General features: G+C 42.3%; 2 protein-coding genes across 5 annotated transcripts in view; both read right to left on the bottom strand.

Annotated features, from left to right (window-relative positions):
* Positions 1-5157, bottom strand: part of Bend5 (BEN domain containing 5) — a 49734-nt gene extending 44577 nt beyond the window's left edge. Inside the window, exon 1 of one of the 2 annotated variants that reach the window (XM_028889978.2) lies at positions 1751-5157. In XM_028889978.2, the coding sequence (XP_028745811.1) occupies positions 1751-1976 (226 nt within the window). In that variant the 5' untranslated portion in view covers positions 1977-5157. The remainder of the gene's footprint in view (positions 1-1750) is intronic. The other variant, XM_028890011.2, reaches the window with a different exon arrangement.
* The window catches only part of Agbl4 (ATP/GTP binding protein like 4), a 1176960-nt gene that overhangs the window by 242790 nt on the left and 908906 nt on the right, over positions 1-25264 (bottom strand). The window lies entirely within an intron of this gene.

The following is a 25264-nucleotide window of genomic DNA, read 5'->3' as shown; positions in this document are numbered from 1 at the left end:
ACTGGCCTCTCTCTAGTTCTTGTATGTGTATCTACACTAGCTGAATGAATGGATTAATGGATGCTTGAGTGGACAGATCAACAATCTCCAAAAAAGGAAAAGCCTTTACCATGACACCCATTCCATCAACTCTCCTGGGCTCTTCCAGACCTATATGTGACAGGATCAACAAGAAGCACGCTCTCTTTTCTTTTAGCAAAAGGGAAGCTAAGGTTATATCTAGTTATAATTTCCTTAGACTTATCCTCTTGCTGAATAAATTCTTAATCCCTTCCTAGGTAATTAAAGGCAAGCAAGCAAACGAAACCTAATCAGCTTTGAAGACTTCCGTTCTAAAAACCTATCTCCCTCACTCATTTTTTTTCCCCTGGACCTTGGTGTCTGGTGGTGAGTGGACCTACAGCTTTGTGCCCCCGGGGCCTTGTCAGCATGGTGGTAAGGACTCAGTCTGTCTAAAAAGAAGTGTTGATCCATTCCAAGTCTTTTGCTCCTTTATTTCCACAAACCTACTTTTCAAAGGTATTAGAAAGGAATCAGCCACGAGGCTGAGGTCCACTGACAGCTTGTCTGGGATCCTGGGCAAGTCACTGTGATTCATGCTAGGTCCATCTTTAGGCTAAAGGAGGAAACACAGGACCCTGGGAAAAGTAGAGAAAGTGTCAAAATCACAAAATCCTGACAGCCTTCATTGGGCTCCTAATCCCTGGGGTTGTCTCCCAGGTGGAAGGTGATTCTGTCTCTGCCAACTCAAAGGCAGCACTCTTACCAGTAGCAGCTATACCTCTGCCCCCCAGATGGAAGCAATAAGCTCCTTTTCCCTGCTTGGTGCATGCCCAAGCCTTCTACAAGTGGCTGGGAAAGAAGGCCAACTGTCTTTGCTTGAAAAGGAACCCGTGCCTCTGCATGGCACAGTACAGGAGTCTGAAAGGCTTGGCTTGTCCTGTCAACTAACCAAGTCTCTGTATCGTTATCCATCAACCTAGAGACCATCTTGCCTGTCTCTCAGTCTGTCTCCTTTCCCTCTCCCCGACCACCCCCCCCCCCCCCGTGTGTGATCAGGGTTAGGAGGTCAGGCCCCAACCTGAATTAGTAACTGTTTGCCCCCCCCCCTCTCTCTCTCTCTCAGGGAGCGTTCTGGGAGATGCTAAAAAAGGGGTGTGGAGGTGAAGCTACCTTAGGACCCTCTGCCACTTTGCCAGTACACTGATGTTGGACCTCCTGGTCCTAATGAGGGCCCAGATGGGAGGAAATGTCAGAGATTCCTTCTGTGATAAAGGGCTCCCACCTAAAGACCTAAAATTCCTTCTTGCTCCAAGAAGACGCCAAGGGCCTTAAAGGAAGAGAGGAAGGAACAGTTTGAGAAACTTGAGATAGAAAGCAACAGAGGGGAAAGCAGCTGTGTGAGAGAGAGGTAAAGGTGAGGGACGGAGAAATGACAGTGAGGGTAGGCAGCTAGTGAAGGGGAAAGTGAAGCGGCAGGGAGAATACAAAAGAGTCAGAAAGAAGAGGGCAGAAAGGCAGGCTGACAGCCGGGCGCATGAGTGTCAGAGAAGCAAGGAAGACAAAGGGGACCCTCGGGTCTTTTTAACTGGTCTGGCCTCTTAGAGACACCTGGCACCCAAAAGAAAACCCAGGGGGCAGGAAGGGGAGGCAAGAGCAAGCTGTGGCTCCCCGGCCCCGGCCGCTCAGCCTCTCCGGAACCAGCCCCAGTCCGCCCGGACCCAACGCCCCTCCCGACCCACTTGCTCACCTGCCAGAGCCAGGATCTGGGCCTTGTGGAGCAACAGCGTGCCCCAGTCCCGGGGGGCACGCGGGGGGTTCTCGGGCTCGGCGCCCAGCTCCTCCGGGCCCCGGTACACTGCGTACACCTTCTGGTTGTCAAAATCCAGTCGCGAGCGGGGGCTGAAGTCGCGCACGCACGACACGGGCAGCGCGTAGCAGACGTTGTCCTCCAGGAACCGCACAAAGGCGTACATGGTGGGCGCCGGGGGCGGGCCCGGGCGCCGGTCAGCCCGCGGGGCGGCGCGGAGGTGGGGACCCCGCGGGGGGCGTGAGCCGCAGCCGGGCCGGGGGCGGGGAGGCTCCCCGGGGCCCCGACTCCCCCCACTGTTATTGTTCCTGAAAGCCCCGCTCTGCCAATCGGCTGCTCTCGCCTGGGCGCGGAAAAGGAGGGAGTGGGGAGAGCCGGGCGAGGGGCGGATGAGGGGGTTTGGAAGCGCACCGCCACTTGCGAAGTCAGACCCGAGCAATCACAGCCGGAGTGCGATTGCAGTAAGGAGGGGAAAGAGCGGAGATTCAATCGCCTTAATAGTAACAGTAGCATTGCAGGGTGCGGGAAACACTGCTAAAAGTCGCTTTCGGCCGAATTCAGTAGTTTCAACAATTGCGCTGCAGAACAAACTGCATTGCAACAAAACTATTTTTGCAAAGGACGGGAGGGTGAGGGAAGGACTGAGGCTGGTGGGCTGGTAGTAATTTTACGTGAATTCCCAAGTGTTAACTTGCAAGTGAGGCGAAGTTGAGAGTTTTGAATTTAGCCACCCTCTTTAGTTCCTTTAGTCTACCCCCACCCTCTTTGCTCCCTTTTCTCTTTTTGCAAAACTACCAGCACCTGCTGTGAGGGTCAGTCAGTCAGAAACATTTCTCCAGAGCTGCCAAACCAGTTTTGGCCAGAACTGGACTTATCTGAGGTTTCCAGTTGGACCAGCTGCTCTGCTGTGGTGGCAGAGGGTTTGCCTCATCCCAAGGGAGCAGTGGCACCCTTCTTCCCTCTGGTGTTTCTCCATTGAGGAATCGCTTCCACTGCGTGCTGCCTCTGGTGTGAAGCAGGGACGGAGGCTTCTGCGCAGCTAGGGCAGAGGCTGGATTTTCTGGAGTCCTTTCAAAAGTTCAGGAGCAGAACTGAGCAGAACAGCAGTCCCTTCTCTGTCTCTAATATCACAAGCAGACAAGAGAACCTGGAAAAGTTGGTTCCCACAGAGAAGTCACATCTACCAGTGAAAGAAGGTTGACCACCGGGCTCTCAGCTCGTGCAGCTTCCCAGGGGGTATACATAGCATAAAATCGAGTTGTTTACATCCCAATTGTCTAGCCCAAATAGGGCATTTGTCAGAGAGAGACTGACTTTTGGGAGAAGAATAAATAAAACTGCACATACACCCATTCATTCATTTATTCAAATAACCAATATTTATTGGGTACATCCTCGTGTTATATTGTAGACTTGGTGGTCTAGAGAAAGGATGGATACCTAGGACCTTGTAGTATTTATTGATATATCAAAACTTGAATCTCAGTTGGATCCTATGTCAATATTAAATTACTGTTTGAATTACACACCTTTCCACTGCTTGTAACCTTAACATTTTAGTCTGAAAGCATTAAGAAAGTTTAATAATGAGGTAAGAGTGAGAAAAGCATTCTCATAGAGGCATGCATAAGGGAAGTGGTAGATCTGATGAAATGTTATGTTTTTTAAAACTGATTTTAATGGGCTTAACCTGTAACAACAAAACTAGTGTACTATTGTGACTCTGAGTTTCTTGCTTAGGTGGGAGATATTGTTTTCACTTATACTCTTCTATGCTCATATTCCACACCCATATACCAACCCTTGTTGCTATTCCCCACAATAAGGCATTACTTTATAATAAAAACATTTTAACCATTTTAAACTTAAAGCATTGTGCTCACACTTCAAATCAGCTACACTCATAACAGAGATAAAGCAAAATTCCCAACTCACTTCATTGTGATTTGAGGAGTTCTTTATGCAATTGAACTCCATGTGGCTCCCAAATGCAAGCAGTACAAGTCAGCTAAAATTCCCTTAGGCTACCCATTGGTGATATCTAGTCAACTAGACATGACTTCAAGTCATCTTGATGCATATTTTTATCCTGTCTTAACTTACACTCTCCTGATTATGATTTATTCTGACTGACCTTAAATAGGTTATTTTAGAAATACATTCCTAAGGTGGTCAGGGGAAAGTAATATGTAGCAAGATTTCTGATAACTCACAAGATGGAACACGCAAAATTGGCCATATTTAATTACAGTCCATGAAATTCCAGACCATGTTTTCAAAAATCACTCCAGGTAGCACTCTGGCAAGTCTCTGTATCTAGGTGAGGGTTGCCCCAAATATGTTGGCAGTGTCATCACTCACCACTTTCCCGGACACAGTTCATTACAGAGCACACAGAAACTAGTTGACATTTCCCAGCATAGCATGGCCCCAGCCTTGTGCTTGCTGCTGACCCTCATCTTGGGAAGTGTTTCCCCACTGAGTGCATGGCAATTTCAGCTATCCCCGAAAACCAATTCAAATGTCTTCTCCTTCCCTAATCATCCATCCTTTTCAAGCACAGACTAGCCTCTTTCTATTTTTATTCCACTAACTTTTATTCCCCCACTGTGTCAGAGATGTGAGGACAGTGGCACAGCTCCACACCCTCCCCCTCACCAACAGAGGAGTTCCTTTAATACTTTAGGGACCTCGAGCCTGGATTTGTGGCTTCCATGTGGAAAAGAATTTTAGGACTCTTTTATGAAGCAGAGCTGGATATTTTATTAAAGATATTTTAATGTAGGCTTAAGTGTAAGGGTTAGGAGAAAGAGAGGTACTCAAGGAAAGAAAGTAAGAAAGAGCTTGGGTGTGGGCTTCTTTGCAAGACAGTCACAAAAAGTAACACATGCACAAGTGTAGGTGGGAGCTTCCTCAAGGAGTCTCAGTTGTCTTAGCATTAGCCATATCTACCATTTTTGTTAACTCTTGAGTTATATCTAAAAAGGTTGCTAGGAAACAGTTTCTTCTTTTCTCTATCATGATAAATGAAATTATAAAAAGGCCCTGAAGAAGCCTTGGATGGAATTATAATCTGATAAGGTAAAACCAGAAGCCACTGGGGTTGCAGGAGGAGTTTAGTACATGTCCTTTCTCTGTCTACAGAGTATCTGTTGAAGAGTCTTAGAAATTACATTGTTTATAGCTGCGAAGGGAAAAAGGCCTTAGCCAATAGTTAATTGTGCTACACTTTTTATTTCTCTGCTGGCAAAGGGTTTCAACTAGATTCTGGTGCAGTGGATATCACTCTGTATAATTAAAATGCTGATTGGCCAGTACCCAGGCAGGAAGTATAGGCAGGGCAAACAGAGAAGAGAACTGTGGGAAGAGGAAAGCTGAATGAGGAGATGCCAGCCTTCCGTCCAGGGAGCAGCATATAACAGGCACACAGGTAAAGCCACGGAATATGTGGCAACATCTATATTAACAGAAATGGGCTGAGTTTAAGTATAAGAGCTAGTTAGTGATAGGCCTAAGCTAATGGCCAAGCAGTTTTAAATAATATTAGCCCGTGTGTGTTTATTTGGGTCTGAGAGGCTGCGGAAATGCAAGGACACAGGAGTCGGGTGGACATAGAAAAACTTCAACTACATTCTGGGGTGACAGGCTCCTCTCCCCCCAAATTTCCCATCTATCCCTCCTGAACTAGAATGAGAGTTCTTTGAAGGCAAATCAAAGCTAGTAATTTCAGAAGCCCAGACACATGGCACAAACCTGGAAATTAGACTCTTAGGGTAAAAACACATTAAAGACAACACGATAGCATGATTGAGCCTCATAATAGTTTTTCTTGAAAGCCTGTTTGTTCTTTCCAGAGTTGGAATTCAATCCAACTCTCTTTCCCACTCTCGTTAATCCTACTGGGAAACTCTGATCCCACACTGAAGACAGACACATAGATGAATAAGTTAAATCACAGCACCCTCACCTAACCTACAACATCAGTGTAAAGCATTATAAAGCAGCCGTTCCAGTTCCCAAGAACTCCAAAAGGAAAGAAATCATAGGATGAAGAATGAACACCAACTGGGTAGATGCACTCTTCAACACTTCTTTCCGCCTGTAGGTCCGCTGAACGGGTTCTGGAGAAGGAATGGCAATCAGAGTGGGCTGAGACACTGTGGACAGCAACAGAAAGTCAGCCAGTCCCCATGTCTAACAACGCACACATCCAGTCTGTTGACCCAGACACAAGGAGAACCTACTCTGCACTGCACCCTTCCTCTCCTGCCACAGCTCCCCCATAAAAACTCAGAAAATCTTTTCCTTGAACCCACAAGACCTGGGTTCGATCCCCAGCAGCCACATGGTGGCTCACAACTACCTGTAACTCTTGCTCCAGGACACCTGATGCCTTCATTAAGGCACCTCCAGGTTCAAACACATTACCTACTCAAGTTGGTATGAAGTGTTATAATGTAGCAGTCCCATTTCCCAAGTACCTCAAGAAATGAACAAAATCAGACGATGAGAAGTGGGTACCAACAGGATTAACACACTCTCCAATATGTTTGCATATAGGTCCACAGAATGAGTTCTGGGGAAGGAATGACAACACATTGGGCTGAGTACCCTCCCTGGGCACTGCTTGCATGTTGATAACAGTCAAACATGCAGACACAACACCTATACACATAAAATAAAAATAAATATATTCTAAAAAAAACCAAAATCAAAAACAAACAACCAGACTCTAAACTCAAAGAGGCAATGTAAAACATTGAGTTCAGCCAATCATGGTTGAATCCCCTCCTCAACAGCCCTACCAAAAAGTCATTCAGATTCAGTGTTAGGAAGTTTGCCACCACATCTTAACTTTAGGACACACCTAGATGTTCAAGTCTTCCTGCACTGAGACACAGTCTTTTATATTGTAGCTGTCATACTAATTTCATGGAGAATCCCATCCTAGCTCTTCAGATGTAGAAAGCTTAGGATCTTGTCTTTCTTCTGCCCAGACATTATCACTTCCTTCACCCATCTTTCCTCATGTGACCTGTTTCAGAGATGATAACTGGGTTGTCTACTTGTCCTCTGCAGCTTCCCATAAGCCTTGCACACTAAGTACTGTGCATACTTGGTCAGTTTCACACCAAGTCACTCAAGAGTGTTGTTAACTCCCAGACAGAGTTCAAAAACTGACACTTATGGCAAAATGGTTTGGTTCTAGGGAGCCTGGAAGGTTGATGGTCATATTTTCATTGTAGAGACTTTGCTCCAGAATCTGTATCAAGGACAAATGGAGGGGAGGTAAGCATGAGGAGGAGGGAGGCCTGCAATGAGGATGAGTGTCCTGTCCCACCCCTCCCTCGATTTCCTCTTTGTGTGCCAAATGTACTTTGCCTCTCATCCAAATTATTTTAATGGAGCAGAACATGTACACATCTGGGCCAGCTTAGCCACCGCATCTCCATCTCCACTGCACTCGCTCTCCTGTTGAGCTGTGCAGAGCCTTGAGCTCATGTCAAGCTCCTTTGGTTTCGCCAGCTGAAGCATGTTCAGTGGCATCAGTGGGACTTATGTTTCACATTACTGCCTGGAATTCTCCATGTACTTTGCAAAACTATTTTGAGGAGACCTGGGTTCTGTGAATTTTTAAAGCAATTGGAGCGTGTCTTTTCAAACTCTCTGGTAATGATTGATCACATTTTTTCATGATTTTGCCTTTTTTTCCTGTGATGTTTGACTTTTCAAGTCTCTCCTTTTTACATTTTTAAAGACTTTTTTTTTTTTAAGAAGTGTTCTAGGTGTACCATAAAATTAAGAGGAAAGGACAAAGGTTTTCCCTCTAGCTCTTATCCATATTCCTATACACACAGCCTGCCTGTTGTCAATATCCTCTACCACAATGGTACAATGGTGTTACTCTGTGGACACACTATTATCACTAGTAGCCTATAGTTTTTATGTCAGAGTTCATTTTCAACATTGTACGTTCTATAGGTTTGGACAAATGTATGCTGTCACGTATCTAGCTTGATAGGATTGTACAAAATCTGCTCACTGCCCTAAAACCTGTCTGCACTCTACCTGTTCAACCCTCCCCACCAACCCTAAACCCTGGGAATCATTGGTTATCTTTCTACTATTTCCACTCCTTCCCCAGATTCTCAGTTTTCTTGCCTACAAGAATCTAGGGGAGGAATTCTCCACACTCATTTTGTGTTTCCATCACCAAGGAAACAGAAAAATTATCCTATACCTTGAAATCCTGATTGAATTAGTGGGTTACAGACATTTAGTTTTTAATCCCCAGATTATTCTAAATGTTGAGTACCTGTGAGAAAATTTTAAGACAACATGCTATGTATATAGGAAATTATCAATAAGCAATAAGTAAAACCATCATTATTACTGGTTTCAGGGAAACTATATAGGGCTTTGAGATAGTTCTATAATCTCAGAAAAGCCAATTAGGCTCTGTGAGTTATAAATTCCTTATGTGAAAACCAGCATTCGTGTACACTATCTTCCTGGGTCTCAGTCCTAACCATGGTCTACTATGTGAGGGCTGTTCTTACTGTGTTCAGCCATGGGCAGATTTCTTATTCTCTCCAAGCAGAACTTCCTTCAAGAGAATATTAATGCAACTGCATAAGGTTGTTATGAGTGTTACATGAATTAATCCTTGTGAAGCTCTTGGAGCAATGCCTGACACATGGTAGTAAGTACTCAGTATATTATACTCCTATTAATGTTATCATCATCATCATCATCATCATCATCATCATATTATAGTTATTATAAGAGCTCATATCCACATTCTTCTGAAGGGAAGGGTGTTTCAAATATTTTATTAATTCAGATTGGGTATAAAAACTGAATTATGATGATGTTTGTCTAGCATGTATCCCAGGATGCCTCCATCCATGTGTCTTTAATGCAAATCATGTGGTCTCAGGTTCTAATCACCAAAGAGGTGCTCTGCTCTCAAGTGTCCTGAGGCTATGGCACTTGCCCAAATTGCAGTGAGCATTTCCAAAACATTGTGTTTGGAGCCATTCATTCTTTCATACTGATTTCTTTGAGAACTTTTCTTTGAAGAAATTAAAACTTTTTATGTATTGAATAAAATAAAAGTGAGAAATGTTTATGGCAATCCAGAGCCTTGGGATAGTCAAGTTTATCCAGTGAGATCCTGGCTCTGTGGTGTGAGCTCGGGTGGGCCACTCATGTGAGTTGGTCAATGGATGATCTGAATTCTACCATGCTACTCAAATAACATTTGACTTGGTGTTGAAAAGAAAGAAAACAAAATGGGGCTACAGTGGAAAAGTACAACTTGTCTCAGTTCTGAATTTCAGTTAGAGGGTAGATTAGTTTGAGAAGCTGTCCCTCGTTAAGTCAACTCACACTGTGTGTTTCCAGGGGAAACATCACTTCCTCAGGAATGTCCTCCCGGACTTGTTGCTCCCAGCTCCCTCCAGAGATAAGTCCTGGTCACTGTTCTGTTTTTCTGCCTATAGTTTGTCATGCCCTTTATTACAGCATAGAATTATCTATTTATTATAGTATTGTCTATTTGCCACTATATCAAAAACTCCATTAGAACAGGCCCTTTCTGTTTGCTTTACTGTTATACCCTTGCATCTAGCCTGGAACATGGGAGACTCTCAATGAAGACTTATTGAATGAGCAGATATCTAAATGTGAATCCTGAAAAGAGAATGGCCCTGAGAAGTCAGGAGGGGAGGAACATCAAGAGCTCAATTCAATACCTTTGTCCCATTTTATTTTTGTGACTGTTTCTACCTATGTTGACACCATGTCTGGCTGCTCCAACTAGGCCCAATACCCCAATACCCAATACACCCTCTCATGAAGCTTTTTCTTAGCAAAATTAGACAGATTGACATTTTCAAAGTGTTGTTTTGAATATACAGAAAGAATAAGGGGAAATAATTATAGAAAATGCACAGAGGAGAAAAATAGTCAAGTTGGCAATCATGCTTAGTTGACCACAGTGATAAATACCAATAAGAACATAATAAATAGTGTCAGAAACCTTCCAACACAGTCCACGGGCCTCCCAGGAAGTGTGATTCAGCCTTCACCCTAAAACACTAGACTTCATAATCTGCTATTGGCTTGGAGATACTAACTTTCTACTCAGGGCAATCATTGATTCATTTGGGCTCCTGCTGTTTTCACAGAGAACATCTTAACTCTCTGGTCAGCTTCTGTTCATGCCAGCCACCAGGAGCTCAAAAAAAGTCTGCCCTTCCTAAATCCTAGGGCCAGAGTATACAGTATCATCAATGCTAAGACTTTTGTATGATAGCCTTCGGCTTCACTTTTGGGTCAAAAGCACAATTCTTCTGAGGGATAACCCATCTCAAATGTACAACTATGAACTCTGATTTTTCTAAGGATGTCTCTTAACCACACCTTAAATTCAAGAAAATTGGAAAAATAGACAAAAAACAGAACTAAAAATTGTAGACTTCCACAACAGAACTGGTTGCTCTACACATTAGTGTTTTGTTTTGTTTTTGTATTGTTTTGCTTTTTGGTGTGTGTGTGTGTGTGTGTGTGTGTGTGTGTGTGTGTGTGTGTGTCTTTGTGTCTGTGTGGTTTTTTTTGTTTGTTTGTCTTTAAATTTTGATACAGGGTGTCAGTTTATAGTCCAGGCTGACCTGGAATTCACTATGTAGTCAGACATGGCTTAGAACTTATAGCTATCCTCCTGTTTCAGACAAGTAAACCAAGAGAGAGGTGATGGAAGTTTTTTTCAAGTCACTTGGAAAATATGTGGCCCCTATGTTTCTTTCACCTAAGGTCTGGATTTCCAGACTGTTTTGAAACATGCCTTGCCCTGAGGGAGTAAGCTGCTGAAGTGCTGACAGGATCTAGAGCCTACTATCATTTTCCCAGGAGGTTGAGTCCCTCCATAGACTTCTGAGAACTCACCCAAACAGGAGAGTCCACTATCTACCATTCCAAGCATTCATACCATAGCTAATAATTCTAAGAGTGTCACAGATTTGACAACATTATCTGAGGTTTCTTGAATCACTCCCTCCTTATGGTAGAGACACTGTGTTTTTGACACTCTCTGAGGTTACCAGATGTTTCTGCAGCATCTGCTCAGTTATTTCCTCTCATAATGGCCAAGGAGTTGGTGATCAACTTTGAGGGTTGAGGTGGAGACTTCTCTGAGCCAAAGGGAGAGAGGATAAGATAGATCTACATAGCAAATTGCTGTGAGAAGTCCCAGTTACTTTCCTTGTCCCTTAATGGTTGTCTTACACTGCTACGGTTTGGAAGAACCAGAATAGCAGTAGGAGTAACAGCAGTGAACACTAATGGATGCATGCCTTGTTCCACACTCATCTGTGTTTCTCTTTTACTCTCTTAAACAATCCCAATGGTAGATTCTGTACTAGCCTTAGCCCTTTTAGAAAACCAAACGTGTGTTAGGTAATCTGCCCAAGGACACAGAGGAGTAATGGGAGAGCCAGGATTCAAAGCTACAGGCCATTTAACTACAGAGCCCCAACCATGGAGTTCCACACTACTTCCAGCTCCCTCTGAATTGACTCTTGCCTCATTGAGAGGCTCTGTGCCCTTATTCCTAGGAGGGAGAGATGCTGTTATCCTCATTCTCAAAGGACCTTATTCTGATTTCTCCAGGAACAATGTGACCACCTTGAAATGTCCAAGGGAGATCCTGGCAGGAAAGATTATGTAGGTTTCCAAGCAGCACCCTAGAGTTCACATATATTCACATTCCGTGTGTGGTATGTGGAAATATATATTAAATCATACTATGAAGGCTTTCTTTTCTCACCCAAACTAATTTATTTATTTGGTACAAGACTGCTTGTAAATGGTAATCAAAAATTCTTGAAGTTTAAGCTTGTACAACATGATGGAATAATGACTACATATATATATATATATATATATATATATATATATATATATATATATATCATGCAACACCCTTTCTTTCTTTTTCTTTATTTCTTCCTTTCTTTCTTCTTCTTTTTCTTTTTTTTGAGACAGTCTCACTACATATCCCAGGTTGGCTCAACCTAGAGAGCCTCCCTGCTTTTGCCTCCTCAGTGCTGCAATTACAGGTGTTACAGGTGCGCACAACCTGGCCTGGTTCTCATTTTTTGTTTTTGTACTTGTTATGATTAGTCATAACTGTTAACTTGACAGAATCTAGACTCACCTGAGATGTGGGTCTCTTGGGCATACCTATACAGGATTATCTTGACTGTCTTTATTACAATGGGAAGACTTGCCTACTGTGGGGTCTCCCGGGCCAGAGTCCTGGGATATATAAAGGGAGCTGAAGAGTAGCATGCATCTCTATTCATTGCTCTGTGCTTCCTGATTGTGTGTGTAACATAACTACCTTCTTCAAGTTCCTGCTGCCTTGGCTTCTCTGCCATGATGGACTGGATCTTGAACTGTGGGCTGAGATTAACCTTTACTTCCGTAAGCTGTTTTTGTTGGGGTATTTTCTCACAGTGATAGGAAAAGAAACTAACACAGTATTGATAGTAGATATATTAGAATACAGGATATTAACCCCCCTCTTTCTTTTTTATTATCATCCATATTTTAATTGTCATAGAAAACAGAGTAAAAATAATTGAAAAGAGATAAACAGTTGAGGGTGAGGTGGATAGCTTTTGTTTTGTTTTGTTGGTAGGATGGGTGTGAGAGAGATGGACATGGGTACTATGATTCTAGATAAAATGCCTAGGGAGAAGCTTTTGTCAGTTGGTAAACAGACTAGGTAACTGGAGAGAAGGGACCCTGCCTCCCACTTGGCTAAAGTATCCTGCCACACTGCTGGGCTGTGGAGTAGTCTCCAGTCACTAAGCTCTGCTTCTGTCTCAGGGACTCATTCTGGAGAGGTGGTGGTACAGCAATGAAATGTCAAAAATGCCTGGGCTCTTAACCCAGATTTGGGTTCAGTTACTGCTCTACTACCCCCAAGGTACCGTGAGACATTGGGCAAATCTCTAACTCCATGGTTTTCAACTCTCAGACAGAGCCATATAAGGCTACTGTGGTGTCAACCAGATGCAGTATGTGTAGCGTAAGTAGTGTATCTTATACAGGAGATAGCAGATATTATCAGTAGGCCTTTTCATTTTTCTCCTTATGAATTCTTTATGCCATTTTCCTTTCAGAAGGTCACAGAGTAATAACAAGGTTGAATGTCTATAGGACAGTTAGTTTGGGGTCAAGTAGCACCTCCTCTTTCCCTGATGGCCAGGCAATACTACTGTATGTATGCCATTGCCCACCACCTCTCCTGACCGATGGGAGCAGTCTGATTTATTCAAGACAGCTGAGACCTTACTAAGATCTTTACTTTTTATCTTAGGGTTTTATTGTCTGCTTTAAAAATCATGTTCAGATTTTGTATATTTAAAACATGCCTTTGGAATTATAAAACACAATGTTCTCAATCATAAAAAAAGATGAATTATATTATGCTTTCTATTTCCCTTTCTGGGTTTTCTTCTGATCTCCATGCATGAAATTTTTCTGTGATAGTCTCTCTGCCTTATGTCCTAAGTTAGCTGAGACACTAGCTTAAAAAATTGTGCGAGGTTTTTTTTTTTAACTCATTTAAGGTACACTACTCATTCTTTCGTTGACCATTAAACTCTTTGTTGAAAGCTTATTACATGCTAGAATCGCCACTTAATACTTGAGATACAGTAGAAAATTATACAAACTGAGTTCCTTATCTGTAAAATGGAAAAAGGAAATGTTGCATTTTAGTATTATTGAAAATATATGTACAAAGGAAGAGGAGGCTAAAAGAGGACAAAGTTTGTGAGTCTCTTACTCTGCCCAAGGTCTTGGTGTTCAATCTTTAAGGTAATCTTGTGAGTATTGCTGTTAACCCTGTCTTTCTTTTTCATGTATATGTGTATAGTATGTATGAATGTGTGTATGCATGTTCACATATGTGTGGGTGCATGTGTATGTTTGTGTGTGTAGAGTGCACAGCGTGCATGTGCATGTGCATGTGGGGGCCCTAAGTTGCTATTGGATATGTTCCTCAGTCATTCTTTACTTCATTGAGGCAGAGTCTCTCCCCAAGTCTAGAGTTTACTGATTGCAGGTAGTCTAGCTAGCCAGCTTGCTCGGGGAGCCTCTGTCTCTGGCTCCTGAGTGATGAGTGCTGAGGTTACAGGCTTACACCACGTACCTCTCTAGCTTTTATGTGGGTCCTAGGAATCATCTTTGTACAGCAAGCCTTATTCCCTGAGCCATCTCTCTAGGCTCCTGTTATTCCTATCTTAAAGATTTAGAGAAGGAAAGTTATGGTACAGACCATTCACTTAATTGAAGCCTGGTATGAAGTCCACATGGTTCTCATTTTGCCTTCAGTGTTCCCTACACACTGCTTGTTATCTGGTATGTATGTTAATTCCATCACCAACCAGTCTCCTTATGCTGTTCACAATATATGTGACGGCACCAACTGTGATTTAGGTAGGCAAGGGGCACTAGAATAGAAAAGCCAAAATCTCGATCCCTGATTCCTTAAAGAACAAGAAACAAAGAGGACGCATACAAGGACAGAGAGATAGAAAGATGTACAGATTAAGCTCAAAATTTCAAGTTGCCAGTGAAAGACTTTGAGGTTTTTGCCAGCTCAGGAGACATCTGGAACACGGACTCTCAGCAAGAGAAGCATTCTCCTTCTCAAGCCAACCCATCTCTGCTGCTGTGACCTTTAAAGATTAAACGTTTGAAATTCTCTGTTCCTCAGACACTTATTCTCCCCAGGTGGAGGCAAATCTCATCTGCACAAACCATGAGGCATATTTTCCCTCTTGAGACTCTCAGCGTCTATCCAAGGAAGAAAGAGTCTGCCAGAAAATGTTCACTTGGGGCCTGCACATTTTCAAGAAGCTGAAAGCTGAGTAGGAAGTGAAATCACTCTGCTTATACTTGGCAAAGGGGATGCAAAATTGCCCCCAAGCTAAACAACGTGCATCTATGCCTCCAATTCTCTTCTGCCTCTCAGTTCAAAGGGGTCAGAACAAGGGCATATAAGCAATTTACTAGCATCAGAGCTGCATATACTTCTTTTGGGCATCAAGGGAAAAAAGGGCATGGCAGAGAGCACTTGTGCCACCAAGAGAATCATGAGAGCCAGCAGAGCAAAAGATAGATAGACCAGAAGCACGGTGAAGCTTTGCATGCAAAAAGTGGGGGAAATCTTTTCCTTGGCATAGAGAAATTATATCCCGAAGGTTCTTTTTTTCTCCTTTTCTTGGCAATGAAACAATTCCTTAAAATAGAGTTATAAAACAGAAACAGATTCTATAGAAGCAAGAAACCAAGACTAATGACTTCAGAGAACTTACAGCACAAACTTCTCATTCTAGAGAGGATCAAACTGAGGCCAGAATGATGACTTCTGTAACTGAAAGCATCTGCCACTGACCACATAAGCACTGGAGCCCATCCTCTAGTAAGACTTTCCTCTCTCTACCATTGTCCTCTGTTTTCTACGTTATAGGGAAAAGCCTTCAATAGAAGGTTGTCTCTCCCATTCTCAGGGCATTAGACTATCCAGTCCTACAGAAATATGTGAATCAGCATTTTTTTTAAAGGTTCAGCACTGAAAGGAGCCTGTTTGTTGGACAGGGAAGGTGAGTGAAAGGGTATATTACTTCTCTCCCCATAAATATCAAGTTCTCCTCCAAACCTTCCTTTAGTCTACTTCCATTTCACAATACCTGTACGAACCCTCTTTACTACCACACCTATTAAAGGGTGCTGTTGATTCTCAAACATGCTGGCCAATGTCCAAACTCAACCCATTTTATAGGACTGCCTTAGCTAAGCGCAGCTGAGGTAGTCTGGCCTTACAAAGGGACTTTACCAAAACATTAGTAAAACAAATGGTAGTGGATGGCATTACTCTTGGCCTTTTGGCTAAGAGCAAGTGTAAAATTCAGTGGAGTGAACTGAACCAGGAATTGACACAAACAGGAGTTTAAACCTCAGTCCTATGGCCCATTAGCTGTGCAGATGTGAATAAGCCACTTGACTTGTTTGGTTTCCTCATTTGTTGGGTAGGGAGACAACATCCATGGCCTTGATTAAATGAGAAGATTCAAAAGGCAAGGGAGCATTGTACTGGTTGGTGTGTCAACTTGACACAAGCTAGAGTCACCAGAGAGAGAGAGAGAGAGAGAGAGAGAGAGAGAGAGAGAGAGAGAGAGAGAGAGAGAGAGAGAGAGAGAGGACCCTCATTTGAAGAAATGCTCCCATAAGATCCAGCTATAAGGCATTTTCTCAAGTAGTGATCAATGGGAGAGCACATAGCCCATGGTGGGTGGGGCCATCCCTGGACTAGTAGTTCTGGGTTCTATAAGAAAGCAGGCTGAGTAAGTCATGGGTAGTAAGCCAGTAAGCAGCACCACTCCATTGCCTCTGCATCAGCTCCTGTCTCCAGGATCCTGCCCTGTTTGAATTCCTGTCCTGACTTCCTTCAGTGATGAACAGCAATGCTGATGTGTAAACCAAATAAACTCTTTCCTCCACAACTTTTGCTTTTTGGTCATGGTGCTTCATCACAGCAATAGAAACCCTGAATAAGACAAGTATCTAGCAGAGATCACTGTACACAGTGGGCCCCCATATCCACAAAATATGCAGCATACTGATTTAGAAAGCATGGCCTTATGGTCAACCATTCTTAAAAATATTCCCTGATCCACTTGACCTGTACCTGATTCTAAGTGTTGGGACAGAAACAGACATAAAATGGACCTTATACCTTGAGGAAATAATGTTTAATGGGTGTTGTATTGAATTGGGTATCCCCCAAAAGATATCTTAAAGCTGAATCCCTAGTATCTGTAATGCACCCTCATTTCAAAATAGAGTCTTTGCAGATATAATCCAATGTGACTGGTAGTATTGTAAGAAAGGCACCCCATTAAAGACAGGGACATAGTTAGAATACTGTATGATGATCAAGGCAGAGACTGGAGTAACACAACCACAGCGGGCCTACCAAAACTGTGCAAACAATGCTGCCTCCAGACATTAGGAAGAGGCAGGCAGAGCTCCTGCCTGGAGACTCAGAGGGGACAGTGGTCTTCTGACAACTTAACCTTCAGTTCTAATCTCTAAGACAGAAGAGGGTATGTTTCTGTTGTTTGAAGCTACCCAATTTGTAGCAGTCCTAAGATACTGATACGGTTGGGACATACGCAAGGGAGCAAAGGCACTGGTTACAAAGAAGAAGTGAAGAAACACATACTGAATTCCTCCATCCAAGGAGCCTGCTACATTTACTAACTTTGTAGTATTAGTCATGCCAGGATACTTCATGGGAGTCCCTGTGCTAATGGTAATGTATATAAGTAGAGGTAGTCTGACCATGAAAGGGACAACCTGTCTGTCTGAGGATTCAAGGAAGACGTCTCAGAGAGGATAGCTGGAGCTGATACTTGAAGGATGAGTAGAAGCTCAACAGATATGTGGGACACGGGGCAAAACACTGCCTGGCCTGGAGAACCTGATGTGTGCAGAAGCAGAACACGATAGACTCCATTCTGAATTTTAGTCATCTACTGGTGTTGAGGCATTGCTGGAATGTGGTGCTGGTGTTCATCTGCCTTCCAAATTCCTCTCTGTGCTCTGATGTCCTAGAGACATCTCTTCCTCAAAGGCTGTAAAGGAATTGATCTTTTCCTATGCCTGCACATGCTCCTGTTTCCCTCCTGCCATCTCCCATGCAGTGAAGCACCATTCTCCAGGCAACTCTCCATACACGTCTCAGGATGTCTCCATACTCAGCTCTGGGGAATTGACCTCTTTATCCCTCGCTTGCCAATCATTTCTGAGCTTTACTCTCTGTGGTTCTGTGGGATTCTCACTTGGCATAAGGTTGCAACTCTCCAGCTGTGTCTCTCGGCCATATTCCTTCCAGCCAAACCTCTCTGCCAGATAATTAATGATGTGTAAACAAATGCTTAATTGCACCAGGGGAGCACATATTTAAAGAAACTTTGTGATGAAGCAAAGATGAAGAACATCACTCTCACAAATTTGCCCCCACCCTCAACATTGTTTGGTTTCACATATTTTTATGTTGGGGCCTACCCCCAGACTCCAAACTAAAAGAAACCCTAAGGGAAAATGGGATTATATTGAGATTTATTCATGTCATATGTTTCCTGAAATACTTCTTTCTCTCTTGGATTTATGCCTTTGGCCTTCAGCCGTAGGCCCTTGCTGGGAGAAAGGAAATGTTGGCTTTTGGCAAGAAGGAGAAGGAGATGTGAACTCATTAAGAATATACCTGGGTCTTTTATTTATGTTCTGTCTCTTTACTCTTCATACAACCCAATGATTGGCTAAACAAGAAAGTTCAGCACCTTGCACAAACTAGTACTAGTTTTAAGGAAGAACAGCACATTGAAAGGGTGCCTGCATTAAATAGAAGGACACTGCCATCTTTAGGCGCCCTCCTTTGAGCTGTTTGGAATGCTGATCAGCCCATTGCCTTTTCCAAGTGGACATAAAGTCACATCAGTCAGAACACATGCTATCTGCCTAGCCATGCTGATTCTCTGAGAGTGGGCCAGTCACTTGGGGTTTATGGGGCATGGAGCCACAGAGGAAACTTCTGTTTGATACTGCTCTGAGGTTTGACCTTTGTGCTGAAAATCTGGGTCATGGGCAGTAGGGGAAGGGCCAATACAGCCAGGCAGGGTTCTCAGAAAGGAAGCACCTTGACTGGGTCTGAAGTTGAGCCCTCTCTAGGGAGTTTGAAAAGGTGTTTTTTGTTTTGTTTTGTTTTGTTTTTTTCTTTTCTACAGTTCTTAATGACCCAGATGTTCCAGAAAGAGGAAGCATTATAGCATTTTTAGAATAGTCAGTGGGGTGTGACAGAATGCAGAGGCTATACCTACAGGAACATGTTCCCTACTCATTTGTTTCTGAAGCCATTGTTCATGGGGCACCTGCTCTACCACAGACCCTGCACCCTTCTTAGTGTATAACCTTGACCCTTGCAGGCCCTTTTCCTGTCTGGCCTATATATACATACTTATCTCAAGTCTTTCCTAGAGAAAGACCAGCACTACCCAAGCCTTCCCTCTGTCTCCCTGTTTACTTCCTCTCCTCTTCCCCTACAGAACCTATGGAAGAAAAGGTGTGGATGCTGACCAGCTCCAGCCATGCTGCCAGTCACTACTCGGCCCTGCTGCATTACAGCTTCAATGAGACTAGTGTCCCAAAGTCATGGCACAGTGACTTAAGGACATTTTCCTTTGTGTGTCGCCTCACTGCTGCCCTCAATAATCCTGACAGTCTTCTTATCTTTTTTTTTTTTTAATTTTTTTATATGGAGTCTCACTCTGTAATCCAGGCTGTCCTCACACCCATGGCAATCCTGCTTTAGCCTCCCAAGTGCTAGGATAACAGGCGTATGATACTACATCCAGATTTCTTCCCACTTCTTAGAAAGCCTTCCGTTTCCATGGCAGGATTCTCTTCCTCAATACCCAGTTTTGACAGCAGAATCCCCAGAATTTTGTCCTTTTCAATCTGTGCATACCTGGTACAGACTTTTCTCCTGTGCTCCTGATATTAGTGTAACTTACCAGACACCTAGACGCTAAGTTCTTAAAAACATCTCGGATATCACAAACAAATTTACCTTTTGAAACTTTTCCCTATGACTTTCTTCTCTTCAAATGTCTTTTTGTTCAACCTTTTTTTTCTTTTTTCCCCCACCCCATATTTTTTTTTTTTTTGACAAGGTCTCATGCTGAGCACTGGCAGGCCTTGAACTTACAGCAATCCTCTTGCCTCAGCCTCTGTAGTGCTGGAATTACAGGTATGAACCAACATGCCCCAAATGTCTGTACTTCAATAATACCATCATCCATCTAATGACCAGGCTAGGAATTCATGAGTCAGCTTTCACACACCCCAGCCTCTCACCTCTTAGTCATCAAACTCCCATGGATTTTGCACCTCAAATGCATCTCACATTTATTTCTCCTACTTCACACTATATCCTAGTCAAGATTTATTTTCACAAATGCCTCACTTTTAATCTTCACCCTTCCCAATAGCTTCTCTAAAAACAGAAAACTTTCTCAAATGTAAATATGATCGTGAAATTCTTCAAGTAAGACATTTTGAAGGCTTTTCATCTATCTTTACATAAAGTGTCATTAATTTCAGTCATATATGGTTTATGCCCTATCAACTCTCTGGCCTCACCCCATGCTATATATACCCTTTTATTTCCTGCATCATTTGGAGTGACCAGAGTTTTGTTTGCATTCTTCCTCTTCCCACATCCCCACACTCTTTTTCCTTAAAACTGTTTAAGTTAAATGTAAAATCATATATACTTGTTTGGTTGGTTGGTTTTGAAACAAGGCCTCATATATCCCAGGCTGCCCTTAAACTCATTCATTGTATAATTGAGAAAGATCTTTTTTTTTTTTTTTTTTTTTTTTTAAGTTTTTTTTTTTTTATTTTACAACATCATTTATTTCAACATAATAGCCACAGATTCCCCTGTTCTCCCACTCTCGCCCCCCTTCCCCCTTCCCCCATCCCACCCCCCATTCCCACCTCCTCCAGATCAAGGTCTCCCCCGAGGACCGGGATCGACCTGGTAGACTCAGTCCAGCCAGGACCAGTCCCCCCCTCCCAGACCGAGCCAAGTGTCCCTGCATATGTCCCACGATTCAAACAGTCAACTCATGCAACAAGCCCAGGACCCGGCACTAACACACGGCTGCCTCCCAAACAGATCAAGCCAAATGACTGTCTCACCCGTTCAGGGGGCCTGATGCAGTTGGGGGCCCCTCAGCCTTTGGTTTATAGATCCTGTGCTTCCATTCGTTTGGCTATTTGTCCCTGTGCTTTATCCAACCCTGGCTTCAACAATTCTCGCTCATATAAACCCTCTTCTTTCTCACTAATTAGACTCCCAGTGCTCCACCAGGGGCCCAGCCATGGATGTCTGCATCCAGATTCCTCAGACCTTCCTTGGATGGGGTTTATGGCACAACTAACAGGGTGTCTGGCCATCCCATCACCGGAGTAGGTCAGTTCCTGCCGTCTCTCGTCCATTGCCAGCAGTCTTTTCTGGCAGTATCTTTGTGGATCTCCGTGGGCCTCCCTAGCTCTCTGCTTCCTCCCCTTCTCATGTGGTCTTCAATTACCATGGTCTCCTATTCGTTGTTCTCCCTCTCTTTTCTTGATCCAGCTAGGATCTCCCACTCTCTTTCCCTCGACCGTCGCTCTTCATTGTTCCCACTCATGACCAGGCTGTTCATGTAGATCTCATCCATTTCTCCATGTCTTTTTTGGGGTCCCGTTTTCCAGGTAGCCTCACTGGTGATGTGAGTAGCAGTTCAGTCATCCTTGTTCCACATCTAGTATCTTCCTATGAGTGGGTACATACCATATTTGTCTTTCTGAGTCTGGGTCACCTCACTCAGGATGATTTTTTCTAGATCCATCCATTTGTCTGCAAACCGTATGATGTCATTGTTTTTCTCTGCTGAGTAGTATTCCATTGTGTATATGTGCCACAATTTCTTTATCCATTCTTCAGTTGAAGGGCATCTAGGTTGTTTCCAGGTTTTGGCTATTACAAACAATGCTGATATGAACATAGCTGAGCAAGTGCTCTTGTGGTATGATTGAGCATTTCTTGGGTATATGCCCAAAAGTGGTATAGCTGGATCTTGGGGGAGATTGATTCCCAATTTTCTAAGAAAGCGCCATATTGATTTCCAAAGTGGTTGTACAAGCTTGCATTCCCACCAGCAGTGGAGGAGAGTTCCTCTAGCTCCACAACCTCTCCAGCTGGCATAACTGGATATCAACGTGTAGAAGGCTGCAAATAGATCCATATCTGTCACCGTGCACAAAACTTAAGTCCAAGTGGATCAAAGACCTCAACATAAATCCAGCTACTCTAAACCTGCTAGAAGAGAAAGTAGGAAGTAATCTTGAACGCATTGGCATAGGAGATCACTTCCTAAATATAACACCAGTAGCGCAGACACTGAGACAAACAATCAATCAATGGGACCTCCTGAAACTGAGAAGCTTTTGTAGAGCAAAGGATACGGTCAACAAGGCAAAGCGACAGCCTACTGAATGGGAAAAGATCTTCACCAACCCCACAGGTGACAGAGGACTGATATCCAGAATATATAAGGAACTCAAGAAATTAGACATCAAAACGACCAACAGTCCAATTGAGAAATGGGCTTTAGAATTAAACAGAGAATTCTCAACAGAGGAAACCCAAATGGCTGAAAGACATTTAAGGAACTGCTCAACATCCCTAATCATCAGGGAAATGCAACTCAAAACAACTCTGAGATACCACCTTACGCCTGTCAGAATGGCTAAGATCAAAAACACTGAAGACACTTTATGCTTGAGAAAGATCTTGAATTCCCGATTCTTCTCATCCTTCTTCCCAAATGCAGAGAGGACAGGCATGAGTGACTAGGCCTGGTTTTTATGTGGTGCTGGGGGGTGTCTCCAGGTTTTCAAGTGCACTAGACATGCACTCTATGAACTGAGATATATACTTGTAAGAATAGATTTTAGAAATCCAATGTGCTTTTCACCCAGATTATTCTAGTGGTAACATCTTGCATGCTATAGTACAATATCACACCAATAAGTTGATATTTTTATGATCTATTATCATTATTTATATCTTACCAATTGTATATGCTCTCATATGCTCAAGTATTTAGTTCTTTGTGACTTAATCACACATTTAGAGTCACATGGCCACCACCATAATGAAGACAAGGATCAGTTCCATCATAAGGATTCCATAAAGGTTGTATGCACCCTCAAAGGGCCAATTTCCATTTACTTCTATGTTTTCACACTAGATATTCTATTTGTAATCCTTTCCACCAATATTATTTATTTGTTCAACTGATTTTTATTTATCAGGCCTCATATATCAGTTTCTCTGATCTCAAACATGCCTAGAAGTATTGCTTTCTGTTTCATTAGAACTTAATTCTCTGATGGGCTTTGTGGTGCACACCTTTAATACCAGTACCCAGGAACCAGAGGGAAGTGGATTTCTGTGAGTCCCTGTTTCAAAGAAAAGGAAAAACTAACCTTGTTTTCTTTCTTTCCTATCTTGGCATCCATTTTCTTATCCCCAGACAGTAGTGTTCATGAAAGCAGTGGCTGGGTGAGGCTTGTAAACTTCTATCTCTCCAGCATCCACCAAGTGCTTATAACTAGGGGATTTCTCAATTAAAATGAGTAGGAATAACGAGTTAAAAAGACTAATGAGTCCCATGAGACTCCCCCACTTAAGGAGCAGCACCAAGAAGACACTCTAAAACAGTAATTTGAAGTGATGCTACCTTGGAGGGAAGGATGGAGATTGCAGTGCTCTGGCATATCCATTTCCCTTCCAGTTTCCAGATATGCAAAGCTGGGCACATTTAGGATCAGGAACCCCAGAGTGTCCATGTGTCCACAACATTTCAATATAATTTGGCAGGTTGGCAAATGGCACAAGACACCATAGTAATGAGTTTAAAGACATGATTTCAAAGACCTCAATTGGTTGATTTTCTCAGTTTCATAATCAGAGACTAAGTAGTTTTCTTATCATAGACCAGGACCTGACACTAGCCATACAATGAGCCCCAATCCTTATCACATAATGCCCTAATCCCAATGCAGATCCCAAGACTGTCCAACTGCATGACAAATGAAACATTCTCTGCAAGAAGAACAGAGAGATTTTCCCAAACATCTTATTATAGTTCCTGACTCTCAGTAAGCTGAAAGAGTTGTTTTACATATTGAGACCACTGAATTTATTCCAGATGATTTAGAATTAACTGTGTTATTTATTCAATTACAAGAAATAATCAGAAACAGAAATTATCCCTTGTATATAACACTTATCAGATCCTATATAGGTCTACCAGGCCCTCTAGCACAATGTAATGATGAAACTGATCAGCTATTGGTAGGAAATGTGCTAGAAACCTTGAAATTTCATAAGAAACACCATGTTAATAGCAAAAATTTGAAGAAATATTTTTCTGTCACTTGGCATCAAGTCAAGGAAATTGTAAGGAAAATTCCTACTTGTTCTTTGTATAACCAAACTCCATTACCTGCTAGAAGTGATCTGAAGCACTCAAAGACATGAAATTTGGAAAATGGATATGTTTCATTTTGCAGACTTTGGAAAATTAAAGTGTGTATACCATACCTCCAATACCTATTCAACATTTCAATGGGCAATTGCTTTAAGTTCTAAAAAGTTGATTCTGTAATCACACATTTATTGGAATTTATAGCCACTATGGGGACACATTAATTTTGTATAAAAATTAAGACTGACAGTGCTCCAGCATATGTCTCTAGTAAAATAAAACAATTGTTTTAATATTACAACATAAAGCATATTACAGGTATACCACAATCCAAATGACAAGCAGTCATTTATAGAAAGAGCTAATTGCACTTTAAACAATATGCTGAATAAACAGAAAGAGGTAATAAAGTCCCCCAGAGATAGACTACACAGTATTATTAACTTTAATTTTTTAAATGTTAATGAGAAAAGAACAACAGCTGCAAAGAGACATTGGAAAATAGAAAACCCTGCTGAATTAAAGATATGTTGACTTCAAAATGGAAGCCAGAATATGTGTTACATTGGGGAAGAGGTTTTGCTTTTGTTTACACAAAAGAAGAAAAGCTATGCATACCATCAAAATTGATAAAGATTGGAATTGAACAGGAGAGACCTCTTAATAGGAGAAGTTCATCAAATAACTTGGTCATTCAATCTAAACTAATTCATAAGACTAACAAATGCCTTTCATTTGATGAGATATAACCTTCCAAAAAGGGAAACTCATCAAAGTCATGGTTGGAGCAGGGTTTTGTTTTTGTCTTTCCATGAGAATAAAAGCATTCTAAAATTCAGATTCTAAAGAATCTGAAGACCACTGGACAAATGAGATATCTGGAGAAGAAGGGAGAATCATCCAGAGAAAATGTCTTGAGAAAAAGAGTAACTTGGTTTAAGAGTATAGTACATTTTCAACAGGATAAAATTTAATAAATCTTCCCAAATGTTTGTTTCTGCTGTTCTTCACAGACATAACCTAAATGATTTTTTTTGTAGTCCCAATTCAAGTAAAAATTAAATCTAGCTTTGGAGTTGGAGCATGGCTCTCTCCTTCTTTAAACCCAAGCATGCTTGTTAAAAGAAAATCCAAAATCTGTATCTCATGTCAGAAGCAGAACCTGGTATGGGATAGAAGAAAACCAAAATTAAGGGACCATTCTACTGCCACTAATTTCATAATCCTTTGGTTTTATCTTCATTCTAAAACTTTTCTTAAATTATAAATA

The sequence above is a fragment of the Peromyscus leucopus genome, chromosome 2, assembly GCF_004664715.2.
Source record: "Peromyscus leucopus breed LL Stock chromosome 2, UCI_PerLeu_2.1, whole genome shotgun sequence".
Classification (NCBI taxonomy): domain Eukaryota; kingdom Metazoa; phylum Chordata; class Mammalia; order Rodentia; family Cricetidae; genus Peromyscus; species Peromyscus leucopus.
This window is presented reverse-complemented; position numbering and strand designations above follow the sequence as displayed.